The 19,963-nt window shown below is 37.1% G+C and overlaps 1 protein-coding gene across 1 annotated transcript in view; it reads left to right on the top strand.

The window, feature by feature from the left end:
* Asxl3 (ASXL transcriptional regulator 3) overlaps positions 1–19,963 on the top strand; it is a 109,584-nt gene that overhangs the window by 72,446 nt on the left and 17,175 nt on the right. The window contains exons 7-8 of the mRNA XM_021236659.2: positions 17,246–17,342; positions 19,139–19,244. Coding sequence (XP_021092318.1) covers positions 17,246–17,342; positions 19,139–19,244 — 203 coding nt within the window. The remainder of the gene's footprint in view (positions 1–17,245; positions 17,343–19,138; positions 19,245–19,963) is intronic.

Below are 19,963 nucleotides of genomic sequence, written 5' to 3'. Positions count from 1 at the left end.
CAAGAGTGGTGATAGTGGACATCCTTGTCTTGTTCCTGATTTTAGTGTGAAGGATTTCAGTTTTTGACCATTTAGTATGATATTGGCTGTTGGTTTTTCATAGATGGCGTCTATCAGTTTGAGGTAGACACCATCTGTTCCAATTTTTTGTAGGGTTTTTATCATAAATGCGTGTTGGATTTTGTCAAATGCTTTTTCTGCGTCTATGGAGATAATCATATGGTTTTTGTCCTTGGCTCTATTGATATAGTGTATTACATTGATTGATTTACGTATATTGAACCATCCCTGCATCCCTGGGATGAATCCCACTTGATCAGGGTGTATGATCTTCTTGATGATCTTCTGCATTCTGTTTGCCATTATCTTATTAAGGATTTTTGCATCTATGTTCATTAGTGAGATTGGCCTATAGTTCTCTTTTTCAGTTGGGTCTTTCTCTGCTTTGGGGATCAAGGTGATGCTTGCTTCCAGGAATGAATTTGGGAGTATTGCTTCCTTTTCAATTTCATTGAAGAGTTTAAACAGTAGTGACAGTAGTTCCTCTCTAAATGTCTTGTAGAATTCAGCAGTGAAGCCATCAAGGCCCAGGCTTTTCTTAGTTGATAAGTTTTTAATTACATTTTCAATTTCATTGGTTGATATTGGGTTGTTTAGAATTTTTAGGTCTTCTTTGTTCAACTTTGGTAATTCATATGTATCTAGGAATCTGTCCATTTCTTCTGTGTTGTCCATCTTATTGGCATATAGGTTCTGGAAGTAGGTAGTGATGATCCTCTGGATTTCCGCTGGGTCTGTTGTAATTTCACCCTTTTCATTCCTAATTGCATGGATTTGGGCCTTTTCTTTCCTTTTTCTCATAAGGTTGGCTAAGGGTTTGTGAATTTTTTTTATTCTTTCAAAGAACCAACTCTTGGCTTCAGTGATTTTTTTGTAACATTCTCTTAGTCTCCATTGCATTGATTTCTCCTCTGATCTTTATAATTTCCTCCCTTGTATGAGCTTTGGGTTTGTCCTGCTCTTCTTTTTCTAGAAGCTTGAGGTTCAGCATCAGGTTGTTTAATTGGGCTCGTTCTGTTTTCCTAATATGCATATTCACTGCTATGAATTTCCCTCGTAAGACTGCTTTCATTGTGTCCCATAGGTTCTGATATATTGTATTGTCATTGTCACTTAATTGAAAGAACTGTCTGATTTCTTCTTTAATTTCCTCTGTGACCCATTGGTTATTCAGAAATGTGTTGTTCAATTTCCACATGTTTATGAAATTTTTTGAGTTTCTTTTGCTATGGATCTCCAATTTCATCGCACTATGGTCTGATAATATACAGGGGATAACTTCAATTCCTTTGCACTTACTTAAACATGTTCTATGTGTGAGTATGTGATCAGTTTTTGAGAATGACCCATGTGTAGCTGAGAAGAATGTGTATCCTGATTTTGTGTGGTGGAAGACTCTGTAAACATGTTAAGTTCATTTGTTCAAGAGTTCAATTGAGTTCTAGTATTTCATTACTTATTTTTAGTCTAGTTGATCTATCTATTTGTGAAAGTGGGGTGTTGAGGTCCCCCACTATAATTGTATTAGTGCATATATGACTTTTCATGTCCATTAGTATTTGTTTTATATAGTTGGGTGCACTAGTGTTTGGTGCATAGATATTTATGATTGTCATCTCTTCCTCTTGGATTGTTCCCTTTACAAGAATGTAGTGCCCTTCTTCGTCTCTCTTAATCAGTGTTGGTTTGAAATCTACTTGATCTGCAAAGAGGATAGCTACTCCTGCTTTTTTTCAGGTTCCTGTCACATGGAGTATTGTTTTCCACCCTTTAACTGTCAGTCTGTGAGTTTCCTTTTGAATTAAGTGTGTTTCTTGTATGCAGCATATTGTTGGATTTTGCTTCTTGACCCATTCTGCCAGTCTATTTCTTTTGATTAGTGAATTGAGACCATTAACATTGATGGTCATAACTGAAACGTATTGACTTGTCATTGCCATGACTTTTTCTTTTTGTTGGTTTCTCCCCCTTTACATTTAATTTCTTGTCTTGTCAGGTGGGTTCATTCTGCTTTGCTTCCTGGGGTTGTGATCCTCAATGTCTGTTCCTAGGATATTGTGTGAAATTCTTTGGAGTGCTGGTTTGGTATTCACGAAGTTCCTAAGGTGCTGTTTGTCATGAAAGTATCTTATTTCTCCATCCATTTTGAAAGCTAGTTTTGCAGGGTACATCAATCTGGGTTGGAGGCTGTTTTCTTTTAGGGCTTGGAATATGTCACTCCAAGCTCTTCTTGCCTTGATGGTTTATGTTGAGAAGTCTGCTGTGATTCTGATGGGCTTTCCTTGGTATGTGATTTGTTTCTTTTCTCTGACTGCTTGTAGAACTTTTTTCTTCTGTTGTGTTTCTTTAATCTTAACAATTATATGCCTATGTGTAGATTTTTTTTTTTGATCAAGGCTATTTGGAGTCCTATATGCTTCACTTATCTGTATGTCAAGCTTAAAGATCTATTTTAATTGCTTTCATATGGTTATAGTAATTTGCCCAAGGACATATCATTGTGATAGCCCTAAAGCAAGCCAAGGGTCTTTCTTACTGCTCCCGTATTTCTCATGAGAAGCCAGCATTCTTTTTATTCCATTAAGGTTTCCTCTAAGTGAACTTCAGACTTCCACTCATATTCTGCATTGTTGGTATTCTGTACAGCCACAAGCCTTCCACACTCTTCCCCCATGTTCCTCACTTCTGGTTCTTGTTTCCATGTGAAGAACAATGAATCCAAGCCCTTTTTCCAGTTTTTCAAAACTAGCTGTGCCACTATTTATGATTGGTGAAATTATTCAACTGAATACAAGCTGAGGACTGTTCTTTGAAGTGGACTGAGAGGGAATGAAGGAGCAAGGTTCTTCTCCTTGGTAGAAGGACCCCCACTCTCCTTAGCCTACCTCCTTCAGCAAGTGACTCAAGACAGTGGACATGAAGGTCCAGTGAGGTCCTTTACATTTTACCCTTTTTGTGCTTCTCAAAGGATCATTGTATCCACACTCTGAGGCTGAATGTAATAACTGGGTTGTTGTATTTGTAAACTTGCTGAGAATTCCTAAATTCTTTGTTTTTTTCAGGGTATTTTCCCTTTGTCCTGGGGATATAGCCCTGGGTTCAATCCCTGCTACAAGGGAATAAATACATAAGCAAACTCAGTAGGCCTACACTTTCTGCCCCTCCCCTATAATCTCTTTGCTTGTCAGTTTAACCCTTTTCAGTGCGAGTTACACAATTTGCAGTTAGCTTAGCCTTTTGTTATCCCTCAAGCTGGAGAGAATAAGCCCAGTGCTGATTTGTAATTATTGAAGAACTCAATGTGATTGATATCTGAATGTGATCAGTAGGATTGCTTCTCTTTGTGTGACTAATGATTTGTCACTAGTGATAATATTTCTTTTTTATCTTTAGTTTTAGGAAGAATGAAAATTTTAAATCAAATATCTTTGGAAGACCCAAAGGTGGTAAACTTCTTCTATTATTTATAACTTTTCACATTTAAAAATATAGAGGTAAACATTTTTTAAATGGAACCTTAGAGAAACATAAGAAACAAATGGCAGGAAATAAAGAGCTTCAAAGAGACTAAAATGTGGTCATTGTATCAGAAATGCCCATGAGGGGGCCAGGATTTAGCTCAGTGGTTCCTCTACCTGCCTCATAAGCATAAGGTCCGGAGTTTGATCCCCAGTACCCGCCCCCCCAAAAAAAAGAAATGCCCATGAGGGAGGGCCAAGCATTTGAGCACATGTTTATTTTAGAGGCTCTGGAGAGCTAAGATAAAAGACAAATACAGTAAGTTCTCTCTCCCTCTCTCTCTCTGTCTCTCTCTCTCAATAAAGGTATTAGTTTGCATGAAATACCAAACATTTGAATAATGTTTCAATGATTTTATAAAAATGGCAAGGGCGTTTTTTTTCATATATCCATTTCTTTTTCAGGCTTTTAACAAAAAATTGAGAGTTCATTAAATTGAAGTTTATACAGATGTATGAATTCAGGGCTACAGTGATAAAGTAGATTCTAGGTCTGTAATTCTCTACGGCTCTGATCTGCTGTAGTTTAGTGTAAGGCAAATTTTGTGCAGTGAACATTCTGTGGAAGGCAAGAGGTTGGGGAATACTGTGCTAATTTGCAAAATAAATTAGAGCTTTGCAATGGGAAACAGTGTTTAACTTTGTGTAATTGGTGTTTTGCAAACTTAACCGATCCTAAAATGCTTTCTTTCCTTTAGAACATCTTTTATAGTTTTCTATCATAAAATCTATTTTGGGAAATTGGGAAGTAAAGGGACAAAGGTCTGGAATGTTGCTAATCTTCTAACCAACTGTGACATAAATATTCCAAAACGTAGGTGACATTCTTATTACTTATTGAAAGAAAGTTGTATGCTTTAGAATTTTCATCTAAGTGCTCATGTGGGTATGATTTAGGGGTGTGTTTGGCATTGCATTATGAAAATTTGAAGAATGCTTGAAACTTGCTGAAATTTGACCCTTATAGTGTCCTTTAAGTTGGCTTGTTATTTATTAGTTTGCAGTCCAACTTTTTTCATGGTTTTTTGCTTTTTTTGCAAATGAAATTTCTTTCTCCAATGAACTGTACACTGTCTTTGAAGTGGAAAATGCTTAAAAGATTACTTAGTGTAGTACTCTCTGATTGTATCGGTTTGGTCTTGCTTAGATTGCAAGAAATAGAGATCTGCTTGGGGAGGGAGGAGACCCTAGGTAATTTTGTGGAGGAGTGTTAAGCATCCATTGAACTCTGTTCTTTTGCAGTACAATTCTAGAGTATCTTTGTTCCTCTCATAATGTCTCTTCTGTTGCTTTACTCTTCGGGTATTTCAATCGTATCTCTTTCACCTATACATGAAGAAGATTATTAACTGAGTATCTTTTTTTTTGGTACCAGGGATCAAACTCAGGACCTTGCGCTTGCGAGGCAGGTGGTGGCACCACTGAGCTAAATCTCTGGCTTTAACTGATTATTTTAAACCATAGACTATCTCCCTAGGACAGCTTTGTCTCTGTCAGTGATTTCTTGGCCTACCAGTTATCACCTAATAGTAGGACTGATTTGTTCAAGACTAATGGACAGATTTCTCAAAAAGTGACAACAGAAGTTATGTGACCCAGGTACACTGAGTCAGTAAGATACTAGACTCTGTAGCTGTAATACTGAATGAAAGCACAGAGTCCCTTCTAAATATTGCTTTCTTAGATGTCAGGTGTTCAGAGATTACACGTGTTCAGAGTCACAAACATACTTGAGAATTCTGAGTTTAAAAGATCACAAAAGAAGCACAATAAATAATGATTAGTATAATTGTATTTTCATCTTATGAAATTTTACTCATGTTACTCATAGGTAGTGTATTAGGGTCTTTACATTATTTCTAATTCATATTAACTGCTTTGCAATTATGTTTACTTTCCCTATTTGGATAATGAGACAAATTAAAAACAAGTAAGAAATTACTAGTAAGAAACAAATATCTAAAAACTAGTAAGAGATGAATTATCTTCAAACAACTGTAAAGATGCAGAATTAGGTTTGGCAGACCAGATTGGTAACTTTAAAGCCACCACTCTTTCCACTGTGACATCCTGAGTTACTTCATTATGGAGAATAGAGTGAAATGTCTTGAATGTTTCAAAAGTGTGCTGATTTTTTTTTTTCTTTCCTTGGAGGGTATAAGAGGAACTGGGGTATACATAAAATTTAAATTGTGCCAGATTTAATAGAAGGAATGGTACCTTCCCTTTTCTGGATTGCCTACATCTGATTGATTTAATTTGAAGAGATACATTTTCCACACTTTGGGATTCTGTGTTACAGTAACATAACTGGTGTTGATAACCCCTGGGCAGAAGCTAAAATCCATTGTTTCCTTTTTGTCCTTGTTGCTTTAGATAAAGTAACTTGTACTATCTATGTGTTCCTTAGAAAAATCATTTGTTTTTACATCCTAATAAAGGTATCTTTTGTGCACACTTATCAGAAAACTGGGTAGGGTCACATGGAGACATCAGACAGTGAAACTGTTTGGTATACTACAAAACTAATTCATTCAACAGTATTTAATAAACTCCTACCTTGTCACAACATGTAGATCCTACCATCTTGGAAGGTACAGCTTGCTCTTTATAATCCGTGTCTTTGATATTTTGAGAGTACTTTACTCTCTCCACCTAGCCCATAGATGCAGGTTACACACACACTCGAGTTGGCAACATAATTTTCTTTCTTAAGTGGTAACAGAGAAGCAATCCAGTGTGTCTCCTCATCTCCACTGTATTAGTTTTCTATGATGTGTAACACATTACCGGGAATGCAGCAGCTTAAAAGTGGCCCGTATTTAGTATATCTAGGGATGAGGAGTGAGGTCAGTCCCCATGGGTCAGGAGTCTGGCCACAGCTGAGCTCCTTCCTCTTTTCTGGGTCTGAGCAGGCTGAAACCAGCGTGTGGGTTCATCCTCCTTTATAGCATGGAGTCCTCTTCCCAAGCTCTTTCAGGTGCTGGCAGAACTCAGGTCCTTCCAGCTGCTAGGCTTCCACCTAATAGGCTACCTACTCCTCTCAGTAGCAGTTCACATGGGATTGGGTCCTGGATGCCTTCTAATGTAATGTGACATAATTTCAGAGTGACAGCCCATCACCTTCCCAGTTTTCTGTCATCTAGAAAAACATAAGTCACAGGTTCTTCCTGTACTCAATGGGTAGTGATTTGTAAATTTGTGATTCACTGGGGCCCTAGAATAGTATTATACCTAAGTTGTTGATAAATTTCTCTAAACCAGCTTTTCCCAATGCATTTTTTACATATGTTTATCTAGTTAATCCTCACAAAACTCTATGGACTAATTTGTTAGTCATAGTTTATAAATGATGAAACAGAGGCATAGAGAGATGAATTCTGGTCAGCTAAGACATTTATTTAAAAAGAATTAAAGAGACAGTGGCCCAAAAAACTTGATGCCACTGATTCCTTCAGCAGCCACATGCTCGCGTCAGTTACCCACCCTTCAAAACAACATTCTTCAAATCCCTTCTCAGGGTTGTGGTGGCCGCTGTTTTCCTATTCCTCTCTGCTCTCCTCTCTCCATTTTTAAGTTTTTGTGGCTCACACCTCTCCACTCTTCACACACAACTGTTCAAAGAAATGAGCATCTCAGAAAGTCCCCTCTGCACACACACAGGCATCCAGATTTGTCTCTCACTGTAACTTTTTTTAGCGTTCTCAACACAGTTTGTAACCCTAACTTTGTGGTACAAAGATCACATCTTTGTTGAATGCTCAGCATCTAACTCATAAACCCTTTGAGCAGAATAAAAGCCTACATGTTCAGTAACAAAAACCACTTGGTGAAAAAGATAGCGCTTGAAGGGGTCAAATCCTGTTTCACAGCTTACTACCATGGGCTGAATGTGACCCACCCCCTTATATGTTGAAAAGTAACCCCCTATAGCGATGGTAAAGGAAGGTGATGATGAGGGCATGAGGGAAGAGCCTTCATGATTGAGATTAGCACCCTTGTAAGGGACTCAGAAGCTAGTGAGTCCCTTCCACATGTGATGATACAGGGAGAAGCTACCATCTCTGAACCAGGCAGGAACGGCCCCTCACCACACACTGAATCTGCTGACTCCTCAATCTTGGGCTTGTGTGCCTCCCGAACTATGAGAAATAAAATTTAGTTGTTCATAAGCTACCTATTTATGGTATTTCGTTGTGGCTGCCCAAACAAACTAAGACACTCAGATTGAAGGTTGTTGTAAGCACTAAATTAATGATATAATATCGGTTATAGTTTTAATGATCAATAAATTGAGGCCATTGCTAAAGTGGAGAGAGGAAGAAACAAGTGTTTTAGGTCATAGATATCAAAAGACTAAAAAGAATAAAAAGGCACACCAGCACCCAAGTTTGCCTAACACCCATCTCTTCGCTGGCCACTTTTCTGTCCCAGTATGGGTGCCAGTCTCTAGGGGAACCAGAAGCTGACTGTCCATTTTACAGTTCTTGGCATGGAATAGATGCTTATGAAATGTTTGTTAAAGAAATGAGTGACTAATAGATAGTCACTTAAACACAGCTGCTCAGTGTAATACAAATGGAAACAGTGACTCACTGATTCCCCACATTATAACATAATCTTATTTTATCTATACAAAAATATAAGCTTGAGTTTCACTAAATAAAACATTAGTGTTCTGTTGCATGGATGAGTGCTTGGAAGTGTGCTTTTTCCCCCCTCTCCTCCCACCGAGGGAACATTGATAAAAATAGTTATATGATTGTAAGAGATCTTGCTTTTTAAGATATGCACACTTTTTTTGAGATTGAATCCAAGGCCTTCATGCTGACTATACACCAACCAGAATTTTTAAATGTTTATAATAAGACCAGGTTTTGCTAAGTCACTAAGTTGCCCGAGTGGGGCTTGGACTCAACATATGCACACACTTTCACATTGGTTAAAACTTGGTTGAACTTTATTATCTGCCTTTGGCTTGTTTTAAAAATATCACTTCTAGGAAAAGGAAAAGTTATGAGAAAAGAAAAAAAAATGGAAATGAAGTCTGTAAATAGGGAAGGGTGGAGGGGGTGAAGGGCGCACAGACAATGGGGAAAAAATAAGAACCATGATACGTCATGTACAGGTGCAGGCACCCCGCGATAAATGTAAACATATTGTATACCTAAAATGTACCAATAAAAGAATCTAAGAATAAAAAAATAAATAAATTGAAAAAACAGTATCACTTCTAATAAAGGCTGATTAGATTGTCCCAAAGTATGGTCAGGGGTTTTCCATAAATTTGTCATGAAGTAGATCTATTGTGAACATCAAAATGTACAGTACTTCTCTAATTTTAGATTAAAGCTTGATCTGCCAATGCCTTTGCTTTTGCTTTTACGTGTGCTTATTTCATGTATTTTCACTGATTTTGCCATGGGCTACATTTCTTTTGAACAGACTACTAAAGCATTGGAGAAATTACAGAACTTTGAATAGTGATTCCTCTTTTTGCAATTTAAAAACAGAATGACTCTAAGGAAGGGTGATAGAATAGTAAAATGTAAAATAATGTCATTGGAAATAATTATTTCAATAATATTTTATGGAAACTTAACAGAAATCATTTTAGTCCAATGGTTAGATTGCTTACAAATTGTATTTTAGAGAAAAATATGTGAAATACAGTTTGTGTATGCATTGTATACACTATATGTAAGTTTACGTAAATGTATGTACAGATATAGATATGATAGATACATATGTGCACAGACGTGTGTGCTATTTTTGATGAAAAGGGAATAACTGTTTCCCACAAGAATAGATACCATTATGCCATATTAGTATCTTACTTTTCAAGTCCCTTTGCACTTCATGTGTTCAGAAATCTCATTTCATAATTAAATTTTGCCATACAATTCTCCTGTCCACTCACTGGCCTGAAAAACTTGATCCTGGTTAACAATTACATCAGGCATGATCCTGTGTATGGTGGAACTTTCATTTCCCAAATCTTTCCATGCTGAACATTATGTCTTGTGATTTTTTCCCTAGTGCTTAACAGTAAGCACAAAAGCAGCAGCTTGTAGTAGGAAGAAATCATCTCAGCTCAGAAAAGAGGCTTTTATTATGAAAATCAGCTTTAAAACTCTGTCAAAACAATTATGACACAAAAAGCCTTCCACTTTTCCATCTATGTGGTGTTTTTTTCATAATATTTTCTCTTTGAAAATTTCCTTTTGTTCATTTTTAACTTGATTCTATGCATATTTTTTGAAGTTAGTTAGAAGGATGAAAACTATGTATTTTTCTTTAATCTCCATATGATGAAATAATCTTGTTTACACATTTATAAAAAATATATAATTTTAAAGTTGTTATACACATATTAATTTTTTTCAAAGTAATAGTAAATAATAAAGTTTCCTGCAGTGGGACTTGAACTTGAATTTGTTAGGCTTAATGGATTAAGGCATATTATATCATCCTTTATAATTTCTTACTCTCTATCTGCTATGTTCTGAAAATTATACCATGTACAGATCTTTAAAAAGATCACCAATTACTAAATCAGAATTTTGTGTATAGAATATGTAAATTCACTGTCTTGGTTTTTATCTCATTTGCCTGCTTTTGACAGTTATTTTCTGACAACTTTTAATACGTCGTTCTAAGCTATGGAGTGCATTACTCAAAAGTTTGGGAGAAATTATAGCATACTGGAGAATATTTACAGCAAAGGAAACTATTCAGTAGACAAAGGCTATATTTATTGAAGAATAAAATTCCTTTAGATAGGCTTACCTACTAAAATCGCCTGTTAAAATATCTTTTCACAAAGCACAGTGTAGGGAGTATTGTCTTACTCTAATTCTGGAAATTGCTCTCAAAATTATTTGCAAAACAGTCTTTAGTGTACTGTTAATCTTATTTTTTAAATGATACTCTGTCTTTTAGAAGCCTTCTTTCATTTTTACCACTATCTTTATGTTATTCAAAAGAATAAACTCTTCTGTCATGGATAAAACCTGAGCATACAGAGTCTCCTGAGCCATCTGAATTATACTTAGTGGTAAAGTAAAATCTGAAAAGTTACATTGTAGAGAGAATAAATGGTATGGATATAATTCATAATGATATGTAGACTGCAAGGATGCTGGATTCTTGATCTGGCCAGTATAAGGCTCAGTAACATCTTATAGTTAGCATGTTCTTTACCCTTTTGATACTGAATTAGATTCCTCCTTGGTGACTTACTATTAAGGTTACTTTTGCTCTAAAGGCCCTATTGATTTTTTTATTGGACATAGCTGCTAGCATAGTGTACTGCAACCATATAGATCTAAGCGGTTTAATAGACATCAGCACATGCTGACAATGGAGATTGTCTTCTGAAAATACTTCCATTCCTTGCATTTCTGATGCCACTAGCTCTGATTTTCTATTCACGTCTGGCTGTTTTGCTTAGTCTTCCTAATAGGATTTTCTTCTTCCTAGTCCTTCTGTATTAGCACTCCTCAGGGCTCTGCTTAATGCCTTCTTCTCTTTAAGTAAATATTCCTTGGACATTTTCATCTACACCTCTGTTGCTAATAATTCCTAATCATCTTTTTTCTAATTGCAATTGCTCCTTCACTGTTGTGCATCTTTCCTCTATGCTCAGTTATTAATTAGACATCTTTTCGGATGCCTTCAAGATACACTTAGGTCAAAATATCCAGAGCCAACCCTATTATTTTTTGGTCTTAAGAACTATTTTTCCTCATACCTTTTTTTGTCCTGATGTCTGCTATCAGTGTCTGCCCAGTTACACAAGCCTTACTTCTGCATGTCATCTTTTACATCTTTGTCTCAGTTACCACCCATACACGTGCTCTCTCAGTGCCATTGATTCTGGTTCCTATATCTCTTTTGAATGCTCTTCTTCCTCTTTATTTTCACTGTCTACATAATCTCAAGACTTTTTATCTTCTGTCTCGTGGTGTTCCCTTAATGCTTCTGGACAAGAATTGCTGTCTCTACTCTGACATTCCCTACACTATCATAGGAGTGATACAGCTAAGTATAGATGAGAGAATTATGATCAGCAGCTCAACTTTAAGTGTGCAAAACCAAACCTCTTTCTCCCATAGTCTTCTTTTTTAGTAAATAATTTCATTCTTTTAAGTGCCAGGGCCCCTAATCTATCTTGTCTTCCTGGGGTGATTGCTTTCATACCAGTCACCCAATCTGTCAAGTCCAGCTGTCTCAACCTTGTGAATGTAATCAGTCCCCAACCATTCTTACCACATCTTTCTCTGGATTATGGCAACCACTAATAAGTCTTTATTTTTTTGTTTGTTTGTTTTTGGTACCGGAGATCAAACTGAGGACCTTGTGCTTGCGAGGCAGGTGTGGTGCCACTGAGCTAGATCCCTGACTCATAGGTCTTTATTTTTTAGGCCTTCCAACATGGTAGCCACTAGCCACCTGTGACTGTTAAGTACTAGAAATGTGAATTGAGATGTGCTGTAAAAAGACACAGTCAGTATTAAAGAATTAGTATTCAAAGGAAATAAAAACTATCATAAAATATTTTATATGGGTTACCTGTTGAGATAATAGCATTTTGGATAGATTGAATTAAATGAAAAGTATTATTGGAATTAATTTCACATTTCCGCAGACTTTTCCAGTGCAGTTACTAAAAAAATTAAAATCAAATATGTGACTTACATTTTATTGCTATGGGATAGTTCTGCCCTAACGTCTTTCCAATCCAGCAGTCAGATTTTATCATTCCTCTGGCCACAGTCCCCCAGTGGCCTTCCAGCTCCCTCAGGGAAGAAGCCACACTGTCCAGGGGGCGACAGGGCCTAGAAGACCTGTGTTCTTTCACCTTTTCCTCCTGCTCTCTGGCTGCTGACCAGCTCTAGGGCCCTCTCAGACCCCCGTCTGAGGGCCTTTGCTAACATGTTCCTGTAGTTCAGCTAATGCTTTTCCAGGTAGCTCTATGGCTGGCTTTCTCACTTCAGATGCCTACCCCGGGAGCCTCATTAATAGTATCAAGGAGTCTCATCCTGACACCCTGTCTATATCAGCAGCCCACTTCCTGCACACACTAACATGAATCTTTTTATAAGGTTTTGACTTGACTTTGAACAACTTCCCATTAACTGTAGAATGAAATCCAAATTACTTGTATTTCTGGATATACCCGTGTTATTTATACATTTTCTAACTTCAGCACATTTCTCACTGTTCCTGTAATCATACATACATTTATCACATGTAGGAAACAAAATAAGATAAAAACTGATAAAGAATACAGCATGGATTTTAAGGATTATTATTAAATGTAAATATATTTTTGTATTAAGTTAACATTCCTCCAACTTCAAACATTGAATGCTGTGCAATAGCAACATTTGTTTAACCCTTTGAATGTCATGTGACATTCATCCTATAAAATGTATGGTAATGTAATCAATAGCAAAAGCAAATGATAGACTCATCAGAGGAAACAATTATTTTGGTCAGAGTTTTTCTCTTGTTAATTTAAAAGGAAGCATAATTTATCAATAATTTAGCTTGACACCTCATTATAGTTAGGTGATTTTTTTTGGAATGAATGTTTCTATTGTGGCTAATGAAAAATACAGGAATTTATAGCTCCACAGTAAATACAGACTTTTCAGAAATGTTTATTGTTCTAGTTCATTAAAATGCTGTATCTTTTACACAGTATTTCTTAAAGGCCATAAAATTAATAGTGTATTTTAAAAGTTTTATTGGCATGTATTTCCTAAGTCTCATTTAAGCCCTAATGTTTAATTGTGCTGTCTCATATTGGCTTGGAATCTGGCAGTTCATATTATTTTTTCTGTTTCAAAAGAAAAACATTTCCCTGCAGGGCTAGCTTCCATATTCTTGAATGTGTTTATATCACACTGCTTTGCATTTTCATGTGCTGAAATCTTGAGAATCTGTCAGATGTAATCTAGATCTACTGTTTCTTTATGTCTTAAAATTATGCTGAAATATTCAATTAGTAACTAATCAAGTCCCTGGCCTGGCAGGATACATAAAACTAAACTTCTGTATATCAGCTCCAGAGCTTAATTTTAAATCTTTCACTAATGAAAGCAAAGACAGTGCAGTAAACTTTGATAGAGTATTGGAGAGCCAGTAAGCATTGTATGGGGTATAGGAGCCTCTAAAGCTCTCTACGTGTCCTTAAATACAGAATAATTCTGACCTTTTCCACTGCAACTTTTGTCTGTGTACTCCATACTACACAAGTTCCTTTGCCTTCTAAGAGAATTTACCCTCTCCTCACTCATCCTAATTTAAATCTATCAATGCAATAATATAACTTCCCTTTTAAACTTCCTCAGTAGAGTCGCTTTTTGCTATAAAAGGTCTTAAGCCAGGAGGGCATTTATTTGGAGTCTGTAATTGCATAAAAATTGAACTTCTTAAAGGCATATTCAAATGTCTTGTCCGCAACTTTATTGCTTGTGGTAGACCTTCTTGATAACTTTCCTTGAAGACTTGTACTCAAGGGTGGCCATCATTTTCTTCTCTTCCCACTCCCAGAGCCATCTTAAACAGTTTAAATATTTCCTGAAATTTTCTCCTGATGCCTTTACCTCCTCAATCCTGAAGACTGTTGCCCAGTCTTGAGTATCTCAAACTTGCCTTTCTCATCTTTTACAGACATATTCCAGTACCATTTCTAGTGCAGCCTGTGTAGCCATCTTTTCTTCCCCCACTCATTCTTTATACAGTCCCTGAAGTAATCTTCTCAAGCACAAATCTTTGTAGACTTTTCTTACACTTCAGCATTTTGGATAGTTTTTGCTTCTGAGCAAGGTTCTCTATAGCTTTTCCCCCTAATGGCTCACATTGAAAAAGATAATAAAATGTGGAGATAAATTGAAGAGGAAACTTGGTCTTGGAAGCCAGTAATCTAAGGCCTCATGTTCACCTGTGATACATGCAGTCCCAGCTAGAGGTTTTAGCCCAAACTTGATAGCTGACGTGTCTTATGTAGACATGTAGCCCCTTTCTTCCCAAAGTAGAGCCTGTACAAGTACTAAAGGACTGTTAATTTGGAAGCAGAAGCCAGAGATTAAACAGTGTGAGAGAGTAAGGAGAGAGGCCTCTGGACCACTAGGACTCACTGCTACTGAGGACCCTCAGAGAAAATGTGTAGCAGGAGCCACAGAACTGTCCCACAGGATAACGGGAGAATGGGGCCTTTCCTACATTCTCTGTCTCCTATGGATTTGCATTGCTCCCAGGACTAAATGCTGCATTCCTCGGCTACACCTGAAGGGTACCTCAGAGACTTTTGTACTTCTTTGGAGTCCTAGAGCTTTGTAGGGCCGAATGAGGCAAGTGAATTGACCTGTTTACCCAGGTGCTTTGTTCTACAAGGTTAAATGACATGGAATAGAGTATTACCATTGTCTAGTACTTTCTACCTTCTGTACTTCTCAGATTGTGCTGTACCCCACATGAAGGCCACTTTGTTCCTAATTCTTTAAGGAGCTGGTTATGATGTGTTGGGAAGGAGAAAAAATATCATGACGTAAGCCAGAGGGTTAGTGGACCAACTACAGGCTAGTCTTAAGCTGGTATTATGGCTGTGTTTGTAGCCCTTTATCTCTTTCCATTGAGTAGCACTTCTGCTGGTTTGCCTGATGGAATGACCCAGACCAACATCTCTGAGGATTCTGAGACCTTGGCTCCTTTAACCTTCAGGCTGTCACTGCTGTCATCCTTAGCCTGTTTCACCAGGGATGGAAGCTCCAAGAGGTGCCTCAGTGAATCTCCAGATTTCCAGGATCCTCCTTTCTTCAACAGTTTTATTTCCTCATGATGTTTAGGAATGATTATCCCATTTGTCTACTAACTTTTCCTGCTGGTCCTGCAGCATGAAAAGTAAAAAGTAACCAGGCAGAGCTTAGCTACAATGGAGCGCTTACCTTGTCTTCTAGTCCATTAGTTACTATCTGGGGATGATTTTGCTTTCAGATAATATTTTTCAGTCTATGGTGTTATTTTCAATTGTCACACCGGAGGTAAGAGTTGCAGTTGGTATCGGATGGGTAGAAGCTAGGTATGCTGCTAAGATCCTACAATTCACAGGGCATACAACAGAAACATTTGGCCCCAAATGATAGTGATGCCAACATTGAGAAACTCTGCCCAAGTAGAAGTGATTCTACCTGCAGAGAGTTTAGATTTCTAATCCCACACAATCTAGAGATTCATAGTATGTAAGTGGGTCCTTGTAACTTACAGTACAAAGTCTTAAAGTCTTATGTCAGACACATGTATTCTAGCCCCTGGGACACATCACTAAATAGCATTTGGTAGTTTAGTACATAAACAGTGTTCTAGAGGAAAGTGTCCCAGAATTATCCAAAGTATGGGAAAGCTGAGACATTTTCCCCTCGTGTATTGAGTCTGTGGTAAGTCCATGAGGTGGGCCACTGGCATGGCAACATACATATATCGTACAGCCACATTGGACCCAGGTAGGTAGAAGGATATACAAGAACCAGGGGCAACTGTTCTATTGTGGAGAACATTCAGAATACAAGTAGAGGGCCTTTTTCTTTACTGCCACTATATTGCTAGTACTCTACAAGTGCCAGGCATATAGGTTCATATAGCTGGCCTAGTAAGTATCTGTTGAATAAAGATGAAAACAGAATAAATAATGAATGACTGAATGAAATCTTACCTGAAATTTTCCAAATGTATTGAATATTTTAGTGTGGTTGCTGGTTTCTTCCTAGGTGAAGAACCACAGGACCTCAAATCTGTGGCCTCCCTATAGATGTTATAATGTCAGCAATTAGCATATCTCCTGTTTGTTCCTATTACCTTTTTTTCTGGGTTTTATTGGCCATAATCCAGTTTGCAGTAGATAGTATAATACACAGATGCAATATTCTCCCTTGCTCCTGAGCAATGATTTAGCTGACATATTCCTGAAATCATCGAGTTAAATCTCAAAAGGGAGTTAGTTTCTCAGTGGATGAAGGTGAAGTGTAAAGGAAATAATAAAAAATGTGGGGACAAAAAATGTGTTCTCAGGTAATAGTATCTAGAGTAAGAGAAAATCTTTGAAAAGTAGTTTGCGCCGCAGTTTGACAGGCCTTTAGGTATCAGACTAAAGCATCCGCATGCCTGCCTAAGTAGTCCAGTACTGATGGTTTACCATCTTCTGCCTTTGTAATAAAGCTCATGTCGACTGACAGTATATTACATGTTTCAGTCTCTAACTCTTCTGTTTAAATCCTGTCAATCTCTTGGCCCTATACTAATTTCCCCTCTTGCATCCAGTTTTTCTAACCATTCCTGTCCACTCAGATGTCTCCCCCTAACCTCTATTTTTGGCACTTCTTAATTCCCACTCACCTAATGCTTTTTATGTTTTTATCTCACTCCTCAATGACAGAAGAAGCCTATCAGAGACAATATTCTAATTATTTCTGTGCTTGATATGACAAAGCAGAATGCACACAGTTTTTATGTTACCCCTAAACACACACACACACACACACACACACACACATGCACGCACAGTCTAACACTATTCAATTTTGCTTCCTTTCTACATTCTTTTGCTTTGAATTATTCCTGATGGAATCTTTTTTTTTTTTTTTTTTTTGCTTATTTTCTAGATGGGAAGTGATGGAATTTTACGCCTCAGTACTTCAGCTCTAAATAATGAATTCTTTGCATATGCAGCACAAGGGTGGAAACAGCGACTGTCAGAAGGTAAATTTCAGTTTTCTGTTTTGTGTATCGGAGTACACATATTCTACTGATCTTTATACCTTTCTCTGATTTCCAAGTTTTTGTCCCCTTGAAATATAATGCAGTAACAACTCATATCTGGTTCCAAATGACTCCACTAATTCTTTTGATACACTTACAGTTTTTGAAGAAAGCGTGATATTATCTAGGACGTGATAAAAAATCCTGATACAGCATCATTTTCTTTGAAATGATAATTTTAATTACATGGATTGAGCCATTAGTTATTCTAAGTGTCCTGGAGTCTAAGGAAACTTCTTTTAATACTTTTTTTTCTCCAAAAGCCGACACATCATCCTTCCATTCCATTAGTCACCAAGTTTCTTGAAAAACTAATGGAATTTAGTGTTACCCCATTTTTACTTCTTACACTGAGCTGCTGGCTCCGCCATACACACATGAAATACTGCTAGAGAAGACGACTGTCTTTCTGTGGCCAGCTCTAGTTTCCTTTTTTCTTCTTGTTCCTTACATGACCCGTTCCTTCAGTATCTCTGTGTTTTATCCTGTTTGGTGTGAAACCATCTACCTTAGGCATTCATAATATGTTTTGAGTTATTTGCCCAGGCTGCATTTCTGATAGCCCTTCCTCACCCTCCCTGACGGGTTCTTATTGCTGCTCTGTGTGATAAAAAGTATCTGTACTATTTTCTTTTCTAACCATGTATTCTTCTTAGTTTTAAGTGTTGCCCATATGCCAAGAACTTCCAGGTCTGATTCTCACTCCCTTCTCCTGATCCCTAGTATCCTGTTTCCAAATGCCTACTGGATCTTGCTCTCTGGTGTCAGGCACCTCAAAATCAAAATACTAAACATAAAATGTACTATTTTTCATATCTGCTCTTCCTTCTGCTTTCTCTGTGCTATCACCACTGTCCCATGGTTTAAAGCCTAAGTGTTGTCATTGACCTTCTTCCTCTATCTTCTCCTGAACAATTAATTGCATCTGATTCCTCTGCATCATCCCCCTCCTGCTAGCCCAGTGGAGTCTGTGTCTCTCATACTTGCTCATCAGGACCCCCTAGCTGGAGCCCTGCAATTTCTTCACTGTATTGTCTGCTTTATCTTTTTAAGCTGTTTGTTTGGCCGTGTCTCTCGCTCACTGAATGCACCAGGGCCTCCTTTTATCTCCCAGAGGGAAATACAGAAATCTCTTTGGTTCAAACTTGCCTTGTGTAACTGGCCTCAGCTTTTATTTCCTATTTTACTTCATTCATCCTATGTTCTGCTCATAATTGGGCTCTTTCTAGAATGTAAATAAAAATATTCTGATCTTTGTGCCTTGTGATTTAATCACTTTATGAAAGCCTGATCATCCTTCAAAAGCTGACTCAACTCATATATGTAATCCTCCTTAATTGATTTAGGCAGAATTAAGTGCTTTTCCATCTATACTTTTACTACGTATATTATTATTATGGCCTAAATGGCGCTTTTGCCATTCCTTCATAAGTCAGTGATGTGCCTTTGCTCCCATCAGGCTGATTTCCCTGAGGGACAGTGAGTAGCTGCATGCTGTCATTTGCAGCCCGGGCACGCAGTACATCCGCTAAATGACGTAGAGTTCTTCGAAGACAAAATGACTGTTGAGTGATGTTCATAAAGAGAGAAGCTGTAGAAATGTTATCATTACTTAATCTTTTACTTTTCAACATCCATAAAAGTGTAAAGAAATGAATCAATTACATGTTTTCTTTATTAATTGGGGAAAGATAATGTGACCGTTTTTACTCAATATATTACCATTTTCTTTCTAGGAGAGTTTACCCCTGAAATGCAATTACGAATAAGGCAAGAAATTGAAAAGGAAAAGAAAACAGAACCTTGGAAAGAAAAATTCTTTGAGAGGTTTTATGGAGAAAAGTAAGTACTAGAGCAATTTTTCTCATTTCTCTTAGAAGGAAATGAAAATGTGATTCTCTGCTTCACGTAGCACACTCATATGCTGTAAAACTTAATAAACCTGTGATAAAAGCCAATAGTCCCTCAGTGTAAGAAATTGCGACTAAAATTATAGTGGCATATCAGCACTTAAATTTTTAAAAATGCATTTTCAAGGATTTATAACTTGTTCATGAAAATTCATTTTGGACTGAAAATAGCACATGAAACCCTATAGAAGTCAATTTGGGCTTTCATAAGAGAATCTCAGTACAATTCTCCTAGTGTTTACCCAAGTATTTTCATTAATGAATTCTTTAAAGATAAGAAGTTTTAGGAATACATTCAATTCTCAATTTTTTTCTGAAAATATTGACTATGCATGTCCATTACAATATTTATTTAGTTCTTGTTTTGAGAAGAGCCTGAGGTATTATCCTTAACATTTTCCATCTTCTTTGTCAATTGTAGCTTGTTTTTAATTTCTTGTTTGTATGTGCATGTTTTTTAAAGGAATGCCATCCACATATCAGAATGATAGTAACTAAACTAACTTGAAAGGAGTTTTTGCCTCTGCCTCATGTTTAGCACAGATGTATTTTGCTTGAGCAGAATTAATGTATCAAAGACAATCTGATCACTGGGGAGAGAGGTGAGACATTTGGGAACTGACTATGGACAATAATTCTAGGTCCTCCTTA

Source organism: Heterocephalus glaber, unplaced genomic scaffold, assembly GCF_053883595.1.
Source record: "Heterocephalus glaber isolate CG9 unplaced genomic scaffold, H.glaber_assembly_v1.0 deba00000331, whole genome shotgun sequence".
NCBI lineage: Eukaryota > Metazoa > Chordata > Mammalia > Rodentia > Bathyergidae > Heterocephalus > Heterocephalus glaber.
The sequence above is the reverse complement of the archived record's forward strand: the minus strand, read 5'-3'. Positions and strand labels throughout refer to the sequence as shown.